We start from the raw sequence: 25,970 nt of genomic DNA, 5'->3' as shown, positions 1-25,970 counted from the left end.
TTACAGATCTTTGAAATAACAAAACTCCTGGGATGCACCACTGAGAAGCTCCAGGGCCTCCCTTCCTTGTCATGCTTTCCTCTCTGTGGGCCCCTGTGTAGAAGAAACATTGTTCCATAGGGGTTGGCCAACCAGCAGTTGAGAGGCCATCAAAATTGGTGGGCCCCGATTGCATTCCTGATGACTTTTCAGTGATAGTCCATCTTTGCTGGGCAGGGCAGCTGTCTGGAATGCAGTACTGCCTGGCTGCCCTCAGGCCAATGCAGAGATGTGTTTAACTCAATACAAAATAGAGTTCCTAATTTGATACAGATGTATCCCACTCTATCATATCATCTACTCCTGATGAATTGATGAGCCAAAATTTGCTTATTGTTGTACCATTACTTCTTCACATTTATGTTAGAAAGCATCTGACCTAAAGATTTAAGCTAAACCCCAGTTCTCTGGAAAGTATGTCATATATGAAGCCATCCCTGTACAGAAATATATATCCATCAAATATGTTGAAAAGGATTTGGTTCACTTGACATTCTACCCACATTACTTCCGTGGTGTCTGTTTTGTCTGGGCCAGGGAGATTTGCCTGTATTAAGCCCGATTGTGAATGGTGACTGTTGAGGCCTTGCTTCTTGTTTTGAAATTTCCTCTTGTTTCCATTAATTGGACTTAGGAGTCTGAAAGGGGGTGGGGGGAGGGGAAGGAAAGAACTTCAGTTGATTTCCTCATAATGAAAATGTCTATTAACATTCTCTTTAAATCACTGTTAATTAAGCAAAAGGCAAGTTTAACACTAGGAATGGGAACGCTTCCATACCATCAAAAAGGCACCGAGTAGAAAATATCATTACAATTCTACTTTCCAAAGCAACTCTTTGCGCTCCAATCCGCACAGAAGCGATAGAGCAAGCGAACTGTGTGTTTGCTTTTGGATTAATATTTGAAGTTAACTCATGTGGAAATAAAGCGGATTTTACTGTGACTAGAATCTGTCATTAAAAAGCCATTATCAAAGCAGACCAGTACAATTCCTGCTCTTTTATTGCTAACAACAAAACAATCTCTTCTTTAAAAAAAACAACAAAACACAAAACAAAACAACCCCCAAGCCTCCCTCTCCCTCCCCCTGCTGCCCCCCCCCCCGATATTTTCTCTTAGAGAATGGTTGAGAAGTCTAAACAGAAAAGAACCTTGGTGAAGTGAGGCAGTTGAGAGATTTATTGATCAATAAAGCAGACAATTACAGCTTGTTTATAAAGGGAAAAAAACCCCTCGGCCCTGTGAGCAACACTGAAACTGTAATAATGATAGCTCTGGCATCCAGCTTGAAACTATAAAAGTCAATAGGAAGATATAGGATTTCAATAAAATTATGACACTAGATAAACTTTACCCCAGGAACAAATTTTCCCTAGGTATGTGACTGACTCCAGTTAGATTTGTAACTTTAATTTCTATCTTATTGATTTTTTTCCTCTACAACTAATTAGAAAGTCAGTGGTGGATTCTGTATGTGTGTTTGGGGAGGAGTTAATAAGCACCAACAGGAGTAGAGGAACACTCCAAAAATGAGTGGGTCAAATTGCTTTTTAAAAACATTTTTGTAAGCTATGTTTTACTCTTTCCTTAGCTGCCTCTCCTGTTCAACCCAGGAGTCCCCTCTCGCTCCTATGTTTGTGTTCCTTGGAGACATGGTTGGGCACTCTAGACACTCAATGTTACTATATCAGTGGTATGAGATTTCTTAATAGAGAAGACTGTAGCTATGTATTTTATATGTTAGCAGCGTCTCTCTCCCTAGAATCCACCTGTAGGAGGCAGCAGGACCTGCTAATAGTATTGTAGCTCCTAGATCACTACTCTCTGGTGCCTACACTCTAGTGGAAAGTGACCTTCCTTATCTTGAAGCCATTCTTCCTGGCAGCCAAGTTATGGATTCATGTAAGGAAATAATTAAATGGGAGGAGTATGGAGAGAAAGTTGATCCTGAAGAGAGTATTCTGTGAAGATGCGATTCCTTAGGTGAATGTAACTGGTTTCCAAGGGATTGAGTCCAGTTCATGTCTGGGATTACAACTCAGCTTTCCCTCCCAGTTACTCTGCATACAGCAATGACAGGGCAAGAGTCTCTTGGGTGAATCTCTTATCATTAATCATTTCCTCTCCTCCTGCTGATCTCACAAATCTCCTCTTTCAAGCTTATTCACCAAGATGTTGCAGAAGAGAATGAAAAGATACATGGAAGCAGCAGTTGCAGGAAACAGGCCAATTTCAGACCACGATGAAGTAGAACAAATGAGCTATTTGTGATCAGACAGATATCAGAAAAGTACATGGAACATACCAGAACCTGCTACAACTTTATAGGCTTCAAACAGACTTTTGATAGCATTTGGCAGATGGGATTATGGCAAATTTTGACAATATATGGCATCCCCAAGAAATAGATGAAGCCGATAGAAAACATTTACAAGAAGTCCATGAGTACAATGAGAGTAGACAAGAAGCTGGTAGAATGGTTCAGGAAAACCGCAAGAGTGAGTCAATACATGTTATCACCAGATTTGTACAACTTTGTACTGGAAGTAGTAGTGGTTATAGCACTGGGAGATGAAATGGGAGGAGTCATGTTATGTGAGAGGCTAGCAAATAACCTTAGATTACAGATTTGAAGCATAGCACTGATGAAGGAGGATTTACACAGAATAGCTGACAAGGTATTCCGGGAAGCGGAAGATTTGGATTGAAGAGCAGTACGGAGGAGACAAAATTCTGGCAACAGGAAGAGGTAAAGATCAAAGTTGGAGACAAAGAATTAGAAGAAGTGGAAAAATGTGTGTACCTTGGAGGATGAATATTGAAGAATAGGAATTGTATAGATGAGGTAAACAGAATAGATTAGCCACTGCTGTATTCAGAAAACTTTGCAAGACCTGGGATGTTAAAGACATTTTGATCAAAATGAAAATCAGCGTATATGAAACAATTGTTATGGTGACACTGCTGTATGAGTCAGAATGTTGGAGTCTGAGGAAATCTAGTAAACGAAAGATATTGATTGCAGAAATGAACTGGCTGAGGGGCATACTAAGTTTCAAGACTGGAGAAGAAAATGAAGTGATAAGAAAATGGCTAGGGCAAAAAATGATGCTGTTATAGAAGATTCAAGAAAGATGACTGTGATGGTTTTCACAGATGTCGAGAATGGACCAGGAAAGGATACCGTACCTGGTGATTCAGAGTGCGAGGAACTAGAAATAGAGGAAGACTGCGAATGCATTGGATAGACCTGGTGAAGAATAACATTGAACAAAAAGGTTTAAAGATGAATGAAGCTGTGAAGCTAGCATAAGGCAGAAAGTGGAACAGACTTATTTCGGCCACTTTGTCACTGCTGAGCTGAGAGATAGGAATCAAAGAAGAATATGATGTTTTAGAATCCTGTGCAAAGTCTGTGTACGTGTTATGTGTTACATTTATCACATGCACCTGAAGGAGAAAACTGTAAATCCATAGTGCCCTCACAGCTGGAGTACTGGGAAAGAGCGTGTTTAAGCTAGAGGGCAATTTGGTGGGAGGGGGAGATGTCAGCACTGGTCCCAGAGGCTGGGCAGTTGGACAGTGAGATCTCAGCTCTCAGGAAGGGGTGCTAGAAAGAGGATTTGCACCCCAAAATGTGCCAAGAGAGACCCTAAGCCAGTCAGAATGCCTGGATTCTGTTCAGACTCCAGAAGCTTAAAATACATGAAAATACAGCATTTGGATCACTTCCCAGCAGGCTGGTGTATGTCCAGTAGGGGGAGTCAGCTAGACATGTGACAGGGGTCATTACATTATTACCCCAACAGCATGGGAAAGCTAGTGCACGTTTCCCCGCATGCTCATCAGGTCAGGGAAATCAGGTTAGAGAGCAAAATGAGTACAGTCCACTGAAATAAATCAGAGAGCAAACACTTCTGGCTGTATGGCGGCTAATCACTCTTTATGTCACTACAGTTCCTGGCTTCTCAACTGAGATGACCAGCAATCCCTCTCAGCAAAACTGGAAACTAGGTTTTATTATCCAACTATTCCTTGAACACATGAAAAGGAGTGAGCTGGAGAAGGAGGAGAGTGAGCCAACCAGGACTAGAGCAGAGCAACAGGTTGATTGGAAATGCTCTGTTGTAGGACATAGCTGAGCTGTTGGCAGTGATACGGTTAGCATGGGAATGTCTGTAGAACAAAATTATCTAATCAAAGGGCAGTCCCCATGTACCACCTGCTGGTGACCCAAAATCCCTGTGTACCACCTGCTGGTGATCCCAGAAATGTCAGTTCTGATGATGGATTTTGTGATGTGGACCTGTCCCCTCAGAACTGGACTAGCAGCACAAGCTTGTTTCATTCTATCCAACAATGGCTTGATGACTACTTTTGGTGATTCTCAACCAGGCTAGACATGAACCAGTGGCTTAGAGATGACGGGGTCCCCCTCTCATCATCTTTGATCTGAGAAACCCAGTCTTCCTTAGGGAGAAGATATTTTAGTGAGTGGATTTTCTTAATCTAAGCATTCAGAGACACTCTACAATTTTTCCTGCTACAGAGTTAAAAAACAAAACCACAACACATGGTTCTCGGGGAAGGTGTGGCTTCTCTTGACTAAGAGGCAGTGTGCCCAGGATAAGGCTGGAGTACATGCCACCCAAATTAGGATCATCTCAGCTTCTTTCTTTAGTGCTGAGGTAAGGTGGGTGGTCCTGTGAACACTTATTAGAATTTTGTTATGAAATAGTAGGATTGAGGTGATTTACCTTGGTCGAAGGCAGTTGGGGCTCGCAAAAATACCCTGAAGTGCAATTTATTTATGTATTTATTTAATTTTTTGCTTTTGGAATGGACCACATTGTTCTAAATGTCAGGTATTTTAAACCAACTGTCTTGGCAGAGAATATCCCCTATAACAGGGGTTCTCAACCTTTTTCTTTCTGAGGCTCCTCTCAACAAGCTATAAAAGCTCCTTGGCCCATGTATGCCACAATAATTGTTTTTTTTCTGCATATAAAAGCCAGAGCCGGCATTAGGGGGTAGCAAACCAGGCAGTTGCCTGGGGCATCACAACACAGGGGGCCCCCATGAAGCTACATTGCTCAGGCTTCGACTTCAACCCCTTGGTGGACCTCCTGAAGCCTGTTCACGGCCCCCAGGGGGCCCCGGACCTCTGGCTGAGAACCTCTGCCCTACAAGGCCTCTGAAAGTCCACCCTATGTAAAGTGATACAAGTTGAACGCTAGGCCATTCTGTGCTCAGTGTGTTGTTCAGGAACAAAATATAAACATCTCCAATGAAAGGTTGCTCATGTAAAACCGTGTTTGTCAAGTGCTGCCGCCTCCCTTCTTGCTAAGAGTTAGAAGATAGTCTTTCTGTGTAAATGGGAAAAGAAATAAATGGGGTCCCTAATTCTTCTCTGGAGAGCGAACACCCTCGTGATAAACAGGATTTATCATATGCTAAGCATGGAGCTTTCTGTGGGGGCCCCATAGTAGCCATACATCACCAACATCAGACAACAGATACTGCCTGCCTCAAAGATGCTGATGGAGAAAATAAATGGGAATAGCAGTCTGAATGGCAATTCAAAACGTCAGGTATGTTTAACATGCAATTCCCATTTAGAGAGTGATATGCATATAGAGATTAGATGGGTGATAAGGTATTTGATTTCCTTTTAATTGCATTGGAAAATTTTGGTTTTTGTCAAGTCTGAGAATTCAGGTTATACAGCAGAGCCAAGCAAATAAGCGTGGTCCTCTGGAATAAACCTGAGAGCAAAAATTCCTCCGGAATCCTCTGCACTGACTTTTATGTTGTTGCCAGTTCACCCTGATGTATAAATGCATGAAATCTGTTGGTATAGAAGCAGTTATGGGCAAATTTTATTACAAAAATGCCAAAACAGTATTAAAAATTCATTTAGCTTTACAATTGTGCAGCTTGGACTCCACACCTGGCCACCTATGACTCCAGACCTGGCCACTGTTGTGATTTGTAATCTGAGGTTGCTGTCATGGACATTGGCAACGTGAGCTTCTTCACAGAAGTACCTCCCATCAGTGCCGCTGGCAGCAAGCGCTTCCTCAGTGCGTTGAAAAGTACCAGACAGGACCTCTGTGATGTGAACTTCCTCTCACAATGCCCTATAAATAATTGAGATAAATCTGCCAGGATTTGCCAGCTTAACAGTGCTGAAATGCTACTTCTGTAGCCCGCTCTCTGGGGAGGTATCCAGTCAGGAGTTATCAGCGTATTTTACTTAAATGACAGAATTACAAAAGTGGTCCCCCGTCCCCCCCAAAAAAGGGGGGGGGAAGAAACGGGCTACATTTCCGAAATAGTATGTGTGATGTTAACAGCTCAACCCAGCAAGCCTGTATACCGGGACTGTCTCCTGCTTCACTGTCCAAATGTCAAACACTTAAATACAGTGAGTGTGTGTGTGTGTGTGTGTGTGAGAGAGAGTGCACGTGTGGGGAGAGGGAGGGATGTACAAATTCAAGGTGTGAAAGGCAAGGTGGGAGATGCCTGCTGAAGAGGCTGCAAAAATGTGTTCAAAACATTTAACATACTGAAAGGTCAACTAAGAAGGTTGAGGTTGGTTCAGCCTTGTGAAGGGACCTTGGAACCAGACAACAGCCTAGAGCTGGAGGAACAGAGTTAATGAATGAAAACAGGTTTTAACATAAATAATATCTGATTATTGGGCTTTGCTCAGACCTGGCTAAAAGCAAACACTTTGCCGGAGAGAGGGAAGTTCTTGCCATAAGCTACAGAAACAGAATTATTGACCTGACAGATATAAGAAAGGAAATTTGCTTTCATGCTGGCCCAGGAGGAAGGGTACCTTTACCAGCCACTTTATCTGTAAAATATCTCCACAAATACAATAGGGAAATAGCAGTGCAGGCAGTGCTGTCCTCCTCCTTAGGACAACCCGCCTGGAAACTTACCTTTTCTCAAGGCAAACTTACCTTCACCCAAGGGAAAAGGATGATGAAAAAGCTGTTTCTTGCCTGGCTATTCCAGAGTCAAGGGTTAGAACACATCAGAGGATTTACTGGGATGTACAAATTTGATCTTTGGATATGCTTACAGCTCAAGATACGGTTGCAACACTCTCATCCTCTCTTCTCTAGCCCTTGTTTTCCACTTCATCAGTGCCATAGTTGGACAGAATAGTGGTCTCTCGCCATTATATCAAGGTCTGCCCGACAGCCGTAGCACTGTTTCAACTGAAAAATCAAACGGAACCCCATCAGATTTAAACATCAAAGAGATCCACTCTCTGGATCCTTTCCCAGAGGTCCAAATCCATCTCTGCACTGAGAAAGCATCCACATTTAGAGATGGACAAAGAGTGGCTCTTAAGATACAAGACTTGGCTTCCAATCCACTGCTGAATGATGTACACTTCAGAACAGATCCACAGACATGTTTTAGTAGTTTCCTACATTGCTCAACTACCAAAGTGAGGACCAGAGAGTCTCTATGGGATCAGGACAACTTTTTGAGGCCTTGTCTACACTGCCACTTTACAGTGCTGAAACTTTGTCACTCAGGGGTGTGAGAAAACACCCCCCTGAGGGATGCTAGTTTCAGCACTGTAAAGTGGCAATATGGATAGTGCACCAGTGCTGAGAGCTATTCCCCTCACAGAGGTGTGGGTTTTTTTACAGATTTCTCCTTCTCCTAGCTCTGGTGCCGCGACTACACAACCATGTTAAAGTGCTGCTGCGGCAGTGCTTTAACGTTGGTAGTGAAGACATACCCTGACGGTATAACTTCTTTGTCTCTAAAGGAGTAGGGGATGAGCGGATGGGTTCTTGCCTGTCAAGGTTTGTCTCTGATTTGAAAAGCAAACAAGCTATGAGGGAATGTATAATTTAAACCACAGTGCAAGCTTTATTCAGTAATTCTACTGATAAATCAAAACAGATAGAAGTTCTAACTGAAAACACTCCCTCCTGGTGCTTAGCTCTGGACTTCATTTCTGAACACAAATACTGTAACAAAATCTATTCTCAGGCTCCCAGCAGGTTGTCCCTAGCCCCGTTTTCTCAATTCCTCTTCACAAGCACAACCCATTCAAATTTTCCCCCTATTTTCTTAAGATCATGTTAGTCTGGCTTCCCAACCCAGCAGTCCCTGCTGAGAAATCCCTCCACTGACTAGGCAGTGGCACATTCCCTGCTTCACTGGCAATCTCTCAGATGATTCCAACGTGCAACACCTTGTGTTGTCCTGCGTGCCACAAAGTGAGAGGAGACATTGGCGCCCACTGTGTACTGCACTTTGTATAGCTCTTTAACATATTCTTTCCATTGGTTATTCGTTGCTTGTTTGTCCTCAGTTATTTGCCTGAACATGTCTTTCATTGCTGATGTCTTCAACTCATATGTCCCACTCTGTTCTCTTATCTTGCGGTATAACCTCTGTGTCACATTTCTTTGTGCATATTCTTCTGCTTCTTTGCATTGTTTGCTTATCCATTTGTTTCTGTCACTCTTTGCATTCTTTTTTTAACCTCTCTGTTCAGCCTGCTGTATTCAGCTCTTAGACTTGGATCTTCCTTTTTATTCTCCTTTAATTTTCTATGCTTGTCACTCAGCTGCGGCACTTCATCCATTATCCACCTTGGTTTCTTTGGCTAAAACATCATTGTGCTTTACTCAGTAGAATGAGAAATATACAGATCTATACAAAAACAAACCCTACATGCATTTCCCTGCCTCAGTTTGCTCACCATTCAAGCATTTATTGGGCTGGGCTGGTTCCTCTGGGATAGTCCAAGATCCTTCTGCTGCAACTCATGGCTTAATTTCTGAACCATAGAGTCTCTCTCTTCCTAGACCTTCTTTGGTCCCACAGATAAACGGAGTCCCCCTTCTACAAAAACATGCATGTCTCTTCCCTTCTCCTGCCTCAAACTTCCTGTGTCTCTCTTCTCTTAAGAGTCCTTTTAAAACCCCTACTTTGTCACCTCCATCTCTTTGGGAATTTTCCACTCTCCAAATGCCCAATCCCCTGTTGAGGATTGGAGAAAACTGGCTCTCCACATTTTAGCCAACCTCCTTAGCATACCCATTGTAAAGTCAGAGTGCAGTCATTAGTTAACTACCCTCCAATTGTCTCTAGTCTGATGGATACTTTCTAAAGGACCTGACAGCCATGTTGGATTCTACATTTACATAGAGAGATTGAGTGATACAACAATTTTCTTAGTAACTTCATAGTATCAACCGGACTTCATAAGTTGTACATACAGTTTCCCCAAACAATCATAATCTCTACTGTGGAACTGCAGGGATTTGAACCCAGGTCCTTCATTATCAGAAAGTGTGTGTCTAACATATGAACTGAAAGCATATGAGCACCTCCATATCTGTGTCCATTTTAAGCTTGGAGGGGTATGGACCACTTCCAACTTTGCTTGCCTCATGCATTGTGGGCACTAATGGAAATAAATAATTAATGTTTTCATTGGTCAGTGCTGTCTACTGGGTCCCTTCTAGTATCCATTCATTTTTTTTCTTCAGCTGTGGATTAACCTAAATTTTTAATGACCACATTTGAGAAACCCTTCATAAAATGAGAATTTAATCCCTCCACTTGGAAAGTAAAGTACTCTTTCTCCATGTAATCCTATCCAAATCCTGTTTGGTGTGGTGGATTACACTAAACACATCTATGCTGCGAGAATAAAGTACTTGCTTTATATTTAAGGGCTCTTCATTAGAAGACGTCTGCACTCATCTTCGACTTCACTGATGGCAGAATAAGGTTCCCTGATTTAGCTCCCATAACTCACTGCTGTTTTCTCTGAACAGCCACATTGAGGTGTCTCCAAGAAGCATCTTCTACTTGAGGGCTCTAATTTCATTTGTTCTTGGTATATACGTATAAAATGGCCAAAGTTATACTGTGTGCATGTTATCATCTAAAAGGGATGTATGTGTTTATGTACATTTCCAACTCTCAGAGCAAGAGATTTTTATAGCTTTCTGTTTGTGTGATGTGCATATACAAAAGAGTAATGGAAGAACTTTCTGACCAAAATAATGTTCTCCGCCATGTTGGAGAGCAATAGTAAAAAATGTTAAATTTAATTGGATGTGTCAGTTTGAAGATGCAGGCTGCATGTATCCAGTGGAAAGTCTAACCAGTCTGTTTCTTTCTTTACAACAGGAGCGTGATGGAATGAGAGCAATTCTGGAGTCATACGACAGTGAGCTGACCCCATCGGAGCACTCGCCCCAGTTGAGCCGGCGCATGCGTGAAGCAGAAGAAATGGTGCAGAAGGTGCATGCGCACAATGCTGAGATAGAGGTAATGAGGAGGCACTGTGCTCTAACCCCAGTATAGACATAATCTATATAGCACTGGGCCACAGACTCTGTGGTCAAGAGCTACAGTACGTGTTCTTTCCCATCTGGTTTCTCTGATTCTGTATACAGCGTGCTTGTGCATTTGGAGGGGGATGAAGCCACCTGTTGTGTTCACATGCTGAGTTCACATGGTTAAGTTGCCTTTTGGAACCATTTACAAATCCTTTATTTAATTGCATTCAGAGAAAACCGCAAAGTCAAAGACAGAGTTTGCAAAATGCCTTTTGCAAAAACTTTTTAATGAAAGGTTTTTAAGAGTGGAGGTGATTGGGCGTGGGTTCAAAACACAACTTGCAGAATCAACACCCATATGTATGTATACACACATAATAGAATTGTATTCTCCCCTACCATTATTCATAAGAACGGTCATACTGGGTCAGGCCAAAGGTCCATCTAGCCCAGTTGTCTTCTAACAGTGGCCAATGCCAAGTGCCCCAGACGGAATGAACAGAGCAGGTAATCATCAAATGATCCATTCCCTGTCACCCATTCCCAGCTTCTGATATATTACCTGGTGCTTTACTGAGAGCTAGGATAGAGAGTGGATGTGATACAGAACAGGAGACAATGGTCCTCATAAAAGGCCAACTAGGTACAGTGGCTTTCATAAGGGCAGAAAGCGGAAAATGGAGTAGAGTAAGAGAAGAGTTGAAATACTACAGAGAGGGAATTACAGCTATAAGGGATGGCATAGAACAAGGCACAAAGCACTTAAACGAGGGCAGAGATGAGATTTATCCGAACATGAATGGGAATGGTAAGAGATGGTAACATAGATGCAGACAATGGCAGAACTGTTAGAGACTTGACAGGTTACGAAAAGGTCAAGGGAGATGTAGAGTTTGGATGCCTAGGAAGTGAAGGCACCATGTATTTGGTGATTCTATGGCAGCAGAATTGGTTGCAGAATTCATGCCTTGCTGAAGACTTCTGTTCCAGAATCTCATCCTCTCAGTTACAGTCACCTGGCGTACCTAAGTAATACAGATGACAATAGAGGATCTGTCTTTTGAACCACGAGCATTGTTTAGTGCTAAGGCTGATGAGCTGCATGTTGGATTGTTTTGCATAAAAGTGTGAAAAATTGACATGCAAGTTTTAAAAATAAGGCTCGTTCTTATCTGCTAAAAGGCAATAACAAAATAATAAATTAAAGGGTTGGCCAAAATGTTAAATAGCCAATAAAGTTATAGCTGTGCTTATTTGTACCTTATTAACCAATTAGCAATTGCTTAATTGCCTGTATTAATTGTATAAATAAAATATGCTAAAAAAAAAAAATAACTTAGCTGCCAATCAAACTAACTAAAAAGCTTTGTTCATGCCCGCTTAAAAGGCACCAAAACGCAACAGCTGCACTCTTTTTAAAGGATTCTCAAGTGATTTTGAGATCTTTAGGAGTGTATATATCAGCACGAGAGAGACCAGCTAGGCTTCAACCCTATCAAAAACAGTCTTTTTGGTCATATCAGAGACCATCTGAATCATGCAAAAAGAGACAGAGATATCAGAAAAGATCCTCTTCATCAGCTGCTTGTCCACTATCATAGTCTTCATGGCAGCAGATTTGACTCGTTGGTCAGGAGCCATATATATTTCTTGAAGGAGCATCCATCCCCTCGCTGGGGTTCCCCTAAAGACCTTTTCCAGGCTCAAGCTGAGGGGTGGGTTCTGGGCATACCACACATCCAAAGTTACACAGCAAACTTCTTCCTTTAGATACATTTATGCATTGCATTTACTGTACATTGCCTGACACGTTTCGGGATTGGCTGGTTACTTTGTAGGAAATGATCCCTGTACAACATGCTCGGTCCATACACTGTCCATGTATGACTTACTCTTTATCTCATTTTTACATTCCCAACTTACTTTGTCCTTTGTAAATGGTTCCCGGGTGTTCCTCCCTGTCTTACCTAGTACAGACATTCTGTTTCCAGACTGCTGATTCATATACCTCCCTAATCCTATCCCCCAAGAAATGAGGCCTCACCCATGTCCAATTACTCATGTCAAGCCAGGCCAACATTCCACTGTTTTTGTTTTTCTTTTCTATATTAGCATATGTTTTATGTGCATTGTATTTTTTATTTGTTTTGATTTTGCAACACATTTTTGAGGCTACAGTAGTTGTAATTATTTGAACCACTATTGATACCAGGCTTAAAGTATGAACCAGTGGGTGCAAACTTACTTTTCATGGTACAGCCCAGTGATTCTCAAACTTTTTTCATTTGCGGACCTCTAAAAAATGTTGAATGGCAGCAAGGACTCCTTTGGAAATTAGATAGTCTACAGACCCCAGGTTGAAAACCATTGGTATAGCCCACCAGGGTGTAATTTTCTGTTATAAGCATGCTTTGCTTTTAAAGCATTTTTGTGTAATTTAAACTTTGCTTTAGTTACATGTTAAACTGGTACAATATTTTTTTTCATTTATTACCACAGGAAATTTAGGTGTGAAACAGCATATAGACCAATTAAAATAACATTTCCTGGGTTTATACCAGAAGTATGTGTGTGGGTGGGTGGGAGTTAGCCACCACATCCTAACTATGCTTTTAAGCTTTGATGGGCTGTAAAGACTTCAGTGGCTTAAAGGAAAACTACACAAGAAAAAAAGTGCCCTTTACTGTTTTTATTTTGTTTGAATCTCCCCTTCCCCACAAAAGTGTGTTCATTCTTGTTGTATGTCAGGAAACCTATCTTTCCTCTTTTTATTAGAGACCCCTTGCAAGATCTTCAGAGGACTTAGTTTGTGAATCACATAGGGCGGAACTTGAGTTGTAGTTGTTAAGCCCTATGGCTACATCTACATGAAGATCTCTAGGGAATTTACTAAACCAGTGCAGTTCCACTGGTGCTAGCATGGGAGACACAGAGGAGACACAGTCCCTATTGTGGGAGGGAGGAATGGAGGGGGGCACACAGGAGTTCTGCCATGGCGAGGAAAAGGGAAATGGGGGACACACAGAGCCTCTTGCATGTGAAGGAAGAGGGAAATGGGGGTCACACAAGACTGCTGACATGGGGGAATGGGAAAAGGGGAGGGGGACACACACAGCCACTTGCATGCTGGAGGAAGTGGGGGGTTGCAGAGAGTCCCTGAAATAGGGGAGATGGGACAACAGCACACATGGAACTTGTATGGGAAATAAAAGAACGTAAGAGCCACTGGGGGGTGTGCAAGTGTGCATGGCCTGCAAAAGCAACAGAGTGCATGGCCTAGTCAATCTAATGTTTAAAAATAAAAAAAAAGGGCAGAAAAAACACTTTAAGAGGAAAAAGTTTGAGTCAGTCTCTGTACAGCGCATAAAGGCAATGAGCATAACTTCCTTTATGCATTGTAGTTTACCTTTAAGAAAAAATGTGTCCTCTTTTCTCATATACAGAATAATGCCCCCACCTACCTGTCGTGTCTTATCCCAGGGTTTTTCTTTATCTGAGGTTTTCATTTATTTAAATCTATTCACACATTCCCAGCAAGTAGATTCCTTTGTTAGCCCTATAGCTATCTGACAGCTTTTTGCTTGTGCGCTGTAGAGAAAAGGCTGTTTTATGATCCCCCTGATTTGTTACCAGCAGCCACGCCTCCTCCAAAGAAATCATGCAAGAAAAAATGGGTTTTCTATACAGGCATTTTCTTATATATATTATTTTTTCCCCCATGGATTGTATCAGCAGTTCTGGATGAGAAAAGAAGACATCCAGTGAAGATGAAATGGTGGCTGATAATGATATAGTGAACAAGGCCAGGGAGGCAGGAAGGTTGGAGTATTATCTGCTTTTTGCTCATGAAGTAGATGAGGGCTGGATACTCCTTTGCGGGATGTGTAAGTTGAGTTTAAGAGGAGGTGGTAGCAATCTTCTGTCAATGCTAAATAGAGAGAGCGCATGAGAGAGAAGCTTTGAGTTCTGGTAGTTTGAGTGAGAAGCTCTGTGCCTGGAACATGCACCCTGAGACTATGTCTACTCTTTGAACTTGGGGATGTGATTTTCCTGTTCACGTACACATGCCCGTGCTAGTATGAGTCTAAGGGGCCATGCAACTGTTGAAACTGGTGGGTATGTACTCGGCACAGTTCAGCCCTGCCTGCACTGCCACTACCTGTGCTCTTGAAACTGCAGTGCTAATTATACTCACGCTATGTGTATGTGAGCAGGGGAATCACACCCCTAGCTATTAGTGCAGATGTAGCCTGAGTTCCTAGCACTCAAAAGAGTTAGGGGTGTGTGTACATGTAAACACACATGAATGATAGTTGTTTCCTTCCCCAAGATCATCCAGTTTTTCTCTCTCTCTCTTTATCTCCCTCTTGTGTGCTCCCATGTGGTTTTGCCCTATGAAATATTAATTGGTGGTGGTGAGAATATGACATCCAGATGTAAATCAGAGAATTTTTTCCAGGCTCTGGGCAGATTACAACATTGATATAACACAGTTACAATAAAACATGAGAACAGGATACCCAGCCTGACCGACATCCATAGTCACAGAAGGAGAACGCTGCAGATGATCTGCAGTATTTTCCCAACCCCTAAATACCACCCAAAACAACTTCCTTAAGCCCCATCGTCAGAACCTCCTCTCCCCCAGAATAAGTCTGGGAGAACAGGAGGATCTTGAAAGAATATCTTTGAAGTTCATCAAATACATCATCTGGCAAACCAAGGGGGCATGCAGTTTCCCTGGTTTTCAGTGAGGGTACCCTGTTTGTACCAAGAGGATGCTGTCAGTTTGAGATGATCTGAATTGCTGAGATAATGCATAGACAGAGAAGCATCTTTCATAGCGAGAACCCAAACCAATTAGGGCTTTATAAATCAAAAACACACCGTATGCAAGGAGTATGCGAGGAGTTGATCAGTAGCCAAGGTATATATTGTGGCCCAGGTGTAATGAGCTCTTGGAGCAAAACCCCACTTAGCAGGTGGGCCATGGCATTCTGCACTAGCCACAATTTCCACATATCTAGACCATGTAGCCCAAATGGCTTATAGCGTGAAGCGCACACATGCACTGATATACGCAGTTTGGGCGCCATCTTTAATCCAAATTGGATCAGGACTGTAGAAACAAACCTGCACAGCTAAAGTGTTAAGTAAGACCTGGTTGTGTTTATATACATCCCCACACCTGCAGACACAAGTCCATAAATGCACACTTTGTTCTGTATTTTTCTGTGTCCTATTATCTTGAACACACGGATTCAAGAATACGCTTTTCCAAAGCCTTGAATGTGAAGCAGGCAAAAGAAGAATGCCATGCGGAATTGTGGCCAAAGAAACCAGCAGAATATGTCTGTCTGATCTGAGCGGTTAATGACATGTCTTGCCATGTGTATGTGTGTGTGTGTTCCGGAGAGTACAAAGAGCTGAGATGGGATGACTTTGCCCCTAGATACCATGCCAATTGGAGCTCTATAAATACCTAAAATAAACAGAATCCAAGCTGTGTCTGTAACTAGAAATGGATTTTCATTTTGACACTGTGACGTCAGCGACAGCCACTAACTTGATGAATTTTTACTTGCCCGGCACCCACTAACCTAACCTCCGTGTGAATAGGAGAAATCAAGAGATCCTCTGACTAGGGGTTTCTGTCCTGGCAGTAATGATTATTCCGAGAAAGCCCTGTGTGAAATGTAGGGTTTGAAAGGTTAACGCCAGCTGCATAAAAGAGAAATCATCATAAATACAACTCCATTAATGGCCATTTTATTACAACACATTTGGCTCCATATGAAACATTAATGAAGAGAGATTTGCAGGGAAGACTCACACTGACACCTTCAATAGTCCACAGCATTTTTTACATTGAGAGATTTATACTGTCTGTGAGCTCCATATGTACTCTGATCAGTTAATTATGAGCCTGACAGTTTCAGCACATCGAATGCCATATGTTATGATTTTGTTCACCAAGGAGATTGGGAGCTGTGCTGGTAACTTCAAAACTCACTGACCAAATATCATCATCATATCTGTACCTAATAGCTGTGGCACAGCTGCTGGTCGTGCAGTCTTGGCATTGCCAAGACTCGTAATGTTAGTCATAAAACTGATCTTCGCAAAGAGAGGTACTTAGCAGTCACCCTGTGTTTAAAGTGCTTAAAATTTACATGCAGATGAAATAAAATGTTTATTTGGATAATTAACAGCTTCTCCTTGTCTCTCAATCAGCCTCCCTCTCATTGTTTCCCCTCTTTGCATCATCTCCTTTCTCACTTGCTTTCCTCTTCCATTTAACTCACTCTTTGTTCTCTTCTCTGTATTGATCTTCCTTCTACCTATCTTTCTGCTTCTCTTGGCCCCAAGGTACATGGCTTCTTTACTTAGAAAAAAGGAGTTTCTGTGGTGATGGGAACCTGCTGGAGAAATTTCCTTCCTTCTGTGCAAGGGAGAGAGAAGTTTATTTTAATTCTCAGATCTCTTCTTCCTCCACCCCCAACCGCTGCCACCCCATTTTACTGCACTATTTTCCTCAATGGAAACTGACACTGGCAGACAAGCACGTCAGATGGATGCCCATAAGAAGCAAGTCCTAGTCTCTAGATATTTCTTGCCATTCCAGTGCGGCACTGCCTTCACGCCCCCAGCTCACTGCTGTCACTGAAGCATCTCATCTGCAGCTCATAAGGGAGAAAACTGACTCCTCTGGAGACTAAGTTAATGTGCTTCATGCATCAGCTACTGCTGAGCACTGAAGCAATCACAGAGCTGGCTATCTTCCACTGAGAGAACAAACACCTTGCCTAAACAGCCCTCCCATCATGAACACTTCGGCATCTTCTGGTAAGCCCGTGCAATGTTTTGTGTTTCTTTCCTCTTAAGATGGAGTTGGATCTCCATCCTTCAGTGGTCTGCAGAATGGGTCATCTTTGGTTTTCCCCCCACTTCCACATACTGTATCTTTCCTTGCCCTGGCAGCTCTACAGTTTGTCAGCTTCGATGACATCCCTCCTCTTCTCTCCATTACCCATCATTGTGTGTTGTTTTGGGAGTGAAATGCTAAGACTTAATATTGCGCCTTTTACTGAGGATCCCTAAATACCTAACTTCTGTTATGCTTCACAAACATCCCTGTGCAATAGTTACCTTGAATACTGAATGCAGATGTGGGTGCCCCATCTCAAAAAAGATGTATTGGAATTGGAAAAGGGTGACAAAAATGATTAGGGCTATGGAACGGCTTCCGTATGAGGAGAGATTTATAAGACAGGGACTTTTCAGCTTGGAAAAGAGATGACTAGGGGGATATGATAGAGGTCTAGAAAATCATGACTTGTGTAGAGAAAGTAAACAAGCAAGTGTTATTTACTCCTTCTCATAACACAAGTACTAAGGGTCACCAAATGAAATTAATAGGCAGCAGGTATAAAACAACAAAAGGAAGTATTTTTTCACACAACACACAGTCAGTCTGTGGAACTCTGTGCCAGAGGATGTTGTGAAGGCCAAGACTATAACAGGGTTAAAAAAAACTAGGTAAGTTCCTGGAGGATAGGTCCATCAATGGCTATTAGCCAGGATAGGCAGGGATGGTGTTCCTAGCCTCTCTTTGCCAGAAGCTGAGGATGGGCAACAGGAGATGGATCACTTGATGATTTACCTGTTCTGTTCATTCCCTCTGGGGCACCTGGCACTGGCCACTGTCGGATACTGGTTGTGATGGGGTGGGTCACAGAAACCCCCTTTGAGATTGTTACCTGATGTGTTGAGAGTACCCCTGCCTGTGCTTTCCCTGCCAGCTTAGGACTTCAGTGCCCTGCCTGGTTTGAGCCAGACACGCTAGCCTGCTACAAACCCAGACCCAGGTCTGAACCACATCCCACAAACTGCAGGCTTAACTGACAGCAGCTCAAGAAGTGTTCCTGTCTCTAACTCTCAGGTGCCCAACTCCCAGTGGGGTCCAAACCCCAGATAAATCTGTTTTACCCTGTATAAAACTTATGCAGGGTAAACTCATAAATTGTTCGCCCTCTATAGCACTGATAGAGAGAGATGCACAGCTCTTTGCCCCCCTCCCCAAGGTATTAATAGATACTCTGGATTAATTAATAAGTAAACAATGATTTTATTAAATACAAAAGGTAGGATTTAAGTGGTTCCAAGTAATGACAGACATGACATAAAGTAAATTACGAAACAAAATAAAATACGGTAAAACATGCAAGTTTATGCCTAATACAGTAAGAAAGTGATTACAGATAAAATCTCACCCTCAGAGATGTTCCAATAAGCCTCTCTTACAGACTAGCCTGCTTCTAGTCTGGGTCCAGCAATCACTCACACCCCCTGTAGTTACTGTCCTTTGTCTCAGTTTCTTTCAAGTATCCTTTGCCAGGTGCCCCAGAGGGAATGAACAGAACAGGTAACCATCAAGTGATCCACGACGTCGCTTATTCCCAGCTTCTGGCAAACAGGCTAGGGACACCATCCCTGCCCATCCTGGCTAATAGCAATTGATGGACCTGTCCTCCATGAATCTATCTAGTTCTTTTTTGAACCCTATTATGGTCTTGGCCTTCACAACGTCCTCTGGAAAGGAGTTCCACAGGTTGATTGTGTGTTGTGTGAAGAAATACTTTATTTGTTTTAAACCTGCTGCCTATTAATTTCATTTGGTGACCCATGAAAATATGCTTTAGTCAAATACATGTTATGTTATACATCTGCTTTAGTCAAATATGGTTTAGTCAAATAAATGTTATTGGACTCAATAACAAGGTAACTAGGTGGAATTTAACAGCCTGTGATATACAGCTGGTTGGACTAGATGATCTTAATGGTCCCTTTTGGCCTTAAAGTATATGAAACGATGAACCACTTTCATCATCAGTTAAAAGGGTGGGGGGATATCAAGAGGGTCCTTTTGCTGACAACCGTTATGTGGGGGTGTGTATGGATTAAATTACCTTTTGAGGTCCCTTCCGGCCCTGTATTTCTGATCCCACTAGTGTAGCTGGAGCCCAGGGCTCTTTGTTCCTAGTTCTCTGTTGTAATGAGTAGACCACATGCCCTTGCCTTGCCTGCACTGGGAATTTCCCCCCAACATTTCTTTCTGGGGCTAATAACTATTCATTTCCACCTATGTTAGTAGTGCTGGGAATATAGACAGGGCTCCTGCTTCTTCCAGCTTACAAAATACATTGTATTCTGATCATATTCAAAACAAGTCAAATCAACCCTGTGCTTTGTATGTAGGTGGTGGTAGCAACAGTCCTGTCTACAGTAGGCTTCTCACCAATGTTATTGTAATCCACTGGTCAGCGTGTACTACGGTTCCCCTCTCTGCGTGATCCACAACTCTTGGCTAGAGAGCCTGGCTCTTTGCCTCAAACTGTAGACACACCCATGCTTTTTGCTCGGGGGAGGAGAAAAGGAGGCCATCCCTGGTTCAATCCCTGATGCTGGCCAAAAGTGTGGCTGTCACACTAACACCAATGGAGTTGAAATGGTGTTCGCAACAGTGGGAGACTTTAAAAAAAAGTCCCTGGCATAGACAGGCACCCCCTCCCTTCCACCCACCAGATAGTTTTGTGTCTAGTGATAAGGTTCCTGTAGCATAAAAAGCTGCTGCTGACTGAACTCGGTCTTCCATTATTCACTTGGTCTTTTGTTTGTAAAACAGTTACTCCACACTTTTTGCTGTCCAGTCCTGAGCTCCTTTGGGTATATCTCCTTTGAAATTATTTAATATGTAGTTTGCCTGGAGTGGTGGTCTCAGCGATAATAGTGGCATTTGTCAGCAGTTGCTGACATTATGAGCAACCAAATTCAAATGAGGCTCAATCTGGGGAGCCTGGGTCAGCCTTTAAATCCACCTGGCCTTGGGAGCCCAGAAAACCAGATGAAGAACTAGGTCTGACTTTCTATAGAGGATTTTAAATTGGCTGCTTTTTTAGTGAAGGTTTGGAAGGAAGAGATAACTAATATACATTTATGATTCATTCACATTTACCACAATGGATGAAAAAATAATTCATGTGGGGCTGAGAGTTTTGATGTGCTCTGTGTTGTAAAGTTTGTTTGCCTGTTTTTGGAGATTTAGCATTTACAATTAGTTGCCTTTATATGTATAAGCGGGGGCGGGAGGAGAGGATATATTGTGAGCAAAACCATTCTTACAGTCCCCACCAGATGGCAGCAGATAAAGGCTTCACAGTAGAAGAGCTTCCTTTATGGAACATGGTGCATACCTAGTGTTCTATATGGCGTAGGACAGGAGTAATCAATTATTTTTTGCGAAGGTCCAGCTTTCTTGGTCAAGGTACAGTCAAGGTCCAGACTCCATAGAAAATAATAAAAAAATGATGATGATAAGTAAATAAAAAGATTTTGGGGTCTGTTCAAAAGTGTCTGGTGCTCTGGATTTGGCCCACGGTTCGCCTGTTGACTACCGCTGGTGTAGGAGCAGGGTGGGATGGTGTGGGTGGATGCTTGATGCAAATATCCCTTTAATGATAAGGCCTGCATAGGCACAGGTTAGAAGGAGAAAAGCTCAAATTAGCAACCAAAACACCTTAGGGGAAGGGGGCTAGGGAGAGGGCAAGGTAGTTTCCAGTTTTTAGCAGGTGAAAACTTGAAAGTGTATAGATGTGGGTATATGTCTGTGTCTGTTCTCCAGTTTCTCTTTACAGCAGCCAGCCAGTGTAGTCTGTAAACCCAGAAGTCAGACAGTTGAAAGCCTGTTGTCCATTTCCTCATGGTGTTAACAAGTGTTCTCTGCAACCATCAAGGAACTGGAGTTGCATTATTATGGCGACCCTGCATAGTTACACTTGAGTTCCATTTTGCGCTTAGAGGAGGGGTTCATTCTCTTTGAAACTTTTTAAAGCTAGAGACATTATGACTCAGGGACTGGGGCTCTCTTCATCCCCCTTCACGTAGTGAGTGCTGTCTCAACAACACAGACCTCTCAATTAGAAAGTCAATTACAAACTAAGGGTCAGATTCAGCAATACCCAGCTAACTGGCTGGTGCCACACTGGCTGTTCTGCGCTATTCTGACGAACTAGTGAAGCAACCCTTAAAATATGAAATTAAATATTAAACAACAAAATCGATACTGCGTGCTGTCAAATCATTAGAAGTGTTGCACAGTGGGATCATTCTTTGTGGGTTTTTTGGTTAGTATAACTATATGAAACTTTTAATAATTTACAAAAATCAGGAAATTCCCATGAGGAGGTGAAGGAACTACGTTAAGATGGAGTTAAGGTTGAAAGTACATATCTAGTATACCGGGGTGGACAAGCTATGGCCTGTGGGCCGGATCCGGCCTGCCGGCTGTTTTAAGCCGGCCCTCGAGCTCCCGCTGGGGAGTGGGGTCTGGGCCTTGACCCGCTCCAACCAGGGAGTAGGGTCGAGGGCCGCTCCACGCAGCTCGCGGAAGCAGCCGCATGGCCCCGCTCTGGTGCTCCAGCTGGGGAGCAGAGTTGGGCGCTGCTCCACGTGGCTCCTGGAAGCCACGGCATGCTCCCCCTCTGGCTCCTACGTGCTCCAGTGGCCCCACTCCGATGGTCCCCTCTGGCGCTCCAATGGGAGTTGCAGGGGCAGTGCCTGCGGACGGGGCAGCGTGCAGAGCCGCCTGTCCGTGTAGGATCTGTAGAAGGGACATGGTGCTGCTTCCGGGAGCCCCTTGAGGTAAGCGCCGTCCAGGGCCTGCACCCCTGAGCCTCTCCCAATGCCCCAACCCCCTGCCCCAGCCCTGATCCCCCTCCTGCCCTCCGAACCCCTCAATCCCAGCCTGGAACCCTCCTGCACCCCAAACCCCTCATCCACAGCCCCACCCCAGAGCCCGCACCCCCAACCAGAGCCTTCACCCCCTCCCACACCCTAACCCCAATTTTGTGAGCACTCATGGCCCTCCGTACAATTTCCATATCCAGATATGGCCCTTGGGCCAAAAAGTTTGCTCACTCCTGCAGTATACCTTAACAATTAATTACAGCATCCCTATTTCTATTTAGTTACAATTTATTTTTAGTCTCTTAGCTCTGCCCTGTAATGAAGCCAGGAATTGTGAGGGAGAGAGGAGAGAAAAAAAGGTGTTAGAAATCAGTTTTAAGTTCTTTGGTAGCAAAGCACTAAAATGCCTTAATCCTAATAGTATTGCCATTTCACATGAGTGCAAGGCAGAGGTAGGGTTGTCTGGGTGCCTTAGCTGTGCATTTCCATACTTTAACATGTTTAGATTTCTTTTTTGTAATTTTAACTGTGAATTTCCCTGAGATGTTTTTAACCTGTAAACTGAACTGAATTTTAATGTAGTTTTTTTTGTTTTGGGGTTATGAAAGATCTCAGCTTCTATAGCTGGGAATCTGGGATATCATCTGAAAATTACTAGAATAATTAAAATATTACTGGGCCCAATGGCCCAGAAATAATCCAATCTGGAAAATGGACAAAAGGAAAGAACCCAGAAGGGAAGAACGGGTAGAAATGGGAAGCCGTAATAATTGAAGATAAACTGACCAGATTAGAAAAGGCCTTGCAGTCAGCTTGGTTCCATGCTATTAATGCTTTATTTGTTTCTACAATTCATGCTTTTAAAGGGACAGTTGACTTCAAAATCACACTTCTTCCTGAAATTTGTAGTTGCACATAACACCTAAAGATTGTTATAGACAGATTCCTGGTGGTTTACTACTTTTCTTTTTTGCATTTGGCAGCACTTTACATAGTTATGCAGTTTCTGAAAGATCCTTATGAACATCCAGAAAGGAGCAGAAAAAAGATGTCAATTTTAAGGATTTTTTTTAAAATATCCGGTTATATTCCTTAAAGGGTACCCTATAAAAAAACAGGGATTTAAAAAAAATATAAAATCAGTTTAAAAAAACCCTCAAATAATAAAGAAGCAAACCTCAAACTAAACCCCCCCCCCCCCCCCCCGCCCAAGCCTGGCAGTTTCTAGGGTCTACCTACAAACCGTCTCTGTATCTACCCATAGTTCCTTTTGCCTCAGAGAGAAACTTCAGTGCTTCTAATACTTCTAGATTGGAGCTGATTGGTCCCACCTGATCTAACCTCAGAGTGACTCAGCAAAAATATCCCTGCCCCTCTCTGCAGTGTTAAAATATCTGTCATCAGGATGGTGTCATGCTTAAACCCTTGCACTCCCATACAAAGTGCTAGTTCACCACCTTGTTACATATCTCAGTCACATTGGGTATGTCTACACTGCGACAAAAAAACCATGACACCAAATCTCAGAGCCCAGTCAGCTGACTTAGGCTTGCAGGGCTAAACATGATAGTGTAGATGTTCAGGCTCGGGGGGTATTGGAGGGAACACAGAGAGCGGTTGGCATGGCAGGGAGTATGGGAAATCTTGGTACGGCAGGACGGGGATTGGAGGGCACACACAACCTGTTGCCTGGGGTAGGGCGGCGAATAGCGGACCTGGTAGGGGCTGAGAGGGGAATGGGGGGAGACAGATCTCCTGGCAAGGGAGGAGATTTGGGGGCCTTCCTATGGCGTAAAGGAAGGAATGGGAGGCATTGGGGAAGGGGGTGAATGAGGGGACACAGAGCCACTGGCATGGGGAAAAGGTGGGAATTAGGTGGGATGGAGGCCACACAGTTCCTGCCATGGTGTGGGGGAAATGGGAGTGTGCACAGAGCCACTGGCTTGGGGTGGAGAATGGAAGACCCTGGTATGGAGGGGATTATAAGATAATGGCCATACTGGGTCAGACCAAAGGTCCATCCAGCCCAGTATCCTGTCTACCAACAGTGACCAATGCCAGGTGTCCCAGAGGGAGTAAACCTAACAGGTAATGATCAAGTGATCTCTCTCCTGCCATCCATCTCCACCCTCTGACAAACAGAGGCTAGGGAATGAAAGATGATAGATAGGGTGGGGATTGGCCATGAAGGGCCTGGAAAGTGAAAAGAATCAGCAAGTTTTAGATATAGCATGACATGAGGATCTAGAGAGAGGTCCAAGTTGAAGATGATAAGAATGGATGGAGGAATAGAGGACACACACAGCCCCTGTCATGGGGCAGGTGGGGGGGGAGACAGGGAAAGGGGGATCACAAAGCCCTGGGTATGAGGGAGAGCATGGGGGAAGTGCAGAGAGTCCCTGAAGTAGAGGGGTTGGTGGAGGGGTGTACCCAGAGTTTATGGTGGGAATGGAGGAGTGCAAGAAGCCCCTGGTGTGTGCAATGTGCTCGGTGTACAGAAGCTATGAAATATGCAATCCCCTAGTTGGACTAGAAGGCCCTGATCCAGCAAAGCACCTCAGTATATGTTTAAGTCCATAACTGTTCAACAAAACACTTAAGAATATGCTTAGATGCTTTGCTGAATTGGGGCCCAAGAGCGGGGATCTGTTGCAATTGGTGTGTTTTGGACAATGTCTAATTATCTACATGTAATAATTGTTCTCCAGAAGTATAATTTGCAGTTGCTCCCATGCTCATGTCTATCTTTCCTTCAGAACTGGGGTTCTCTTTACACTGCAGCTTTCTGTCCCCCCCTCATTGAGAAGGAACTCAGAATTGGGGCAGTAGGAATTTGTGCTCTGTCAGCAGGGAGCATTGTGCAGTGGACAGCACATCTCTAGCCTGGAAGTGGTAGCCTGGTTTCATGCTGCGATCATGGACCAGGGTGTGGCTTTATTGCAACTTGTACTTTGGGGAAAGAATACTTACAGGTAAGTCATTACAAATATCTCTCTTTTTCCCTTTTGGCGTGAGGCTAGTTCTTTCGAATTTGAAATAGCCTGACTGGAAGCAGAGAAAACAGAAATGTTAGCTTATAGAGGTTGGCACCATGCCATGAACAAAAACTTAACTAAGCTGCAGATACAGATCTGGAAAACCTACTGGTCCCAGTACATTGTAAGGAACTATTCAGTTCTTTCAGAGGCTTTGCAGTTTATCCAGTTGATTTAATTAGTGTTAATGTCAAACATGCCCTGATTCTGGTAAAAGCTTTTCAGCAAACAATCTGAAAGTGTTGAGTTTTGGAGAAAACCAGCAGTCACTCCATAGTTTAAGCTATACATTTTTTCTCTTGAATTTTATTTATGCTGTTTAATAAAACAAGCAGTAATACTGAACAGTACATGTGTCATGAATCCAACTGTGATGACAATAACCGATATGCAGTGCGTGACATTCGTTCGGCATATTGAGCTGATTTATGTTTTCAATTTATTTAAATGAATATAATAGTTATAGTGAGCTTAGCTTTGACAGATGTAGATTCAGATTTCAGCTCTGTGCAAGTCTGCACAAAAACAGCAATTTTTTAAAAATAATTGATTTTTATCCACTATGCATTCCCTTGTCTATACTCCAGTATTCCCATTCACAAACAATGCACCTTGCCAAACCACTACACTTTCATAAAAAGGACTGATTTTTTTTTTAACTGTAGGTACTTGGGAAAAGTTACTAAACTTTCAATTAATTTTAATTTTTAAAGAAAGCCAATATGTTGGAGGACATGTTATACTAGAATAGTGACTATGTATAAAATTCATTTATGAAGAGGTACAGTGACTATGGCAGTGGACAGAATGAGTA

At 43.0% G+C, this 25,970-nt stretch overlaps 1 protein-coding gene and 1 long non-coding RNA gene across 8 annotated transcripts in view; one reads left to right on the top strand and one right to left on the bottom strand.

Annotated features, from left to right (window-relative positions):
* The window catches only part of LOC120373761, a 51,716-nt gene extending 44,526 nt beyond the window's left edge, over positions 1 to 7,190 (bottom strand). The window contains exon 1 of the long non-coding RNA XR_005585699.1: positions 7,133 to 7,190. This is a non-coding gene — a long non-coding RNA (uncharacterized LOC120373761). The remainder of the gene's footprint in view (positions 1 to 7,132) is intronic.
* Positions 1 to 25,970, top strand: part of MAD1L1 (mitotic arrest deficient 1 like 1) — a 502,922-nt gene that overhangs the window by 216,410 nt on the left and 260,542 nt on the right. For all 7 annotated transcript variants that reach the window (XM_039492582.1, XM_039492583.1, XM_039492584.1 and 4 more), the window contains one exon: positions 10,225 to 10,365. In XM_039492582.1, coding sequence (XP_039348516.1) covers positions 10,225 to 10,365 — 141 coding nt within the window. The remainder of the gene's footprint in view (positions 1 to 10,224; positions 10,366 to 25,970) is intronic.

This window comes from Mauremys reevesii, linkage group 10 (assembly GCF_016161935.1).
Source record: "Mauremys reevesii isolate NIE-2019 linkage group 10, ASM1616193v1, whole genome shotgun sequence".
Taxonomy (NCBI): Eukaryota; Metazoa; Chordata; order Testudines; family Geoemydidae; genus Mauremys; species Mauremys reevesii.
The sequence above is the reverse complement of the archived record's forward strand: the minus strand, read 5'-3'. Positions and strand labels throughout refer to the sequence as shown.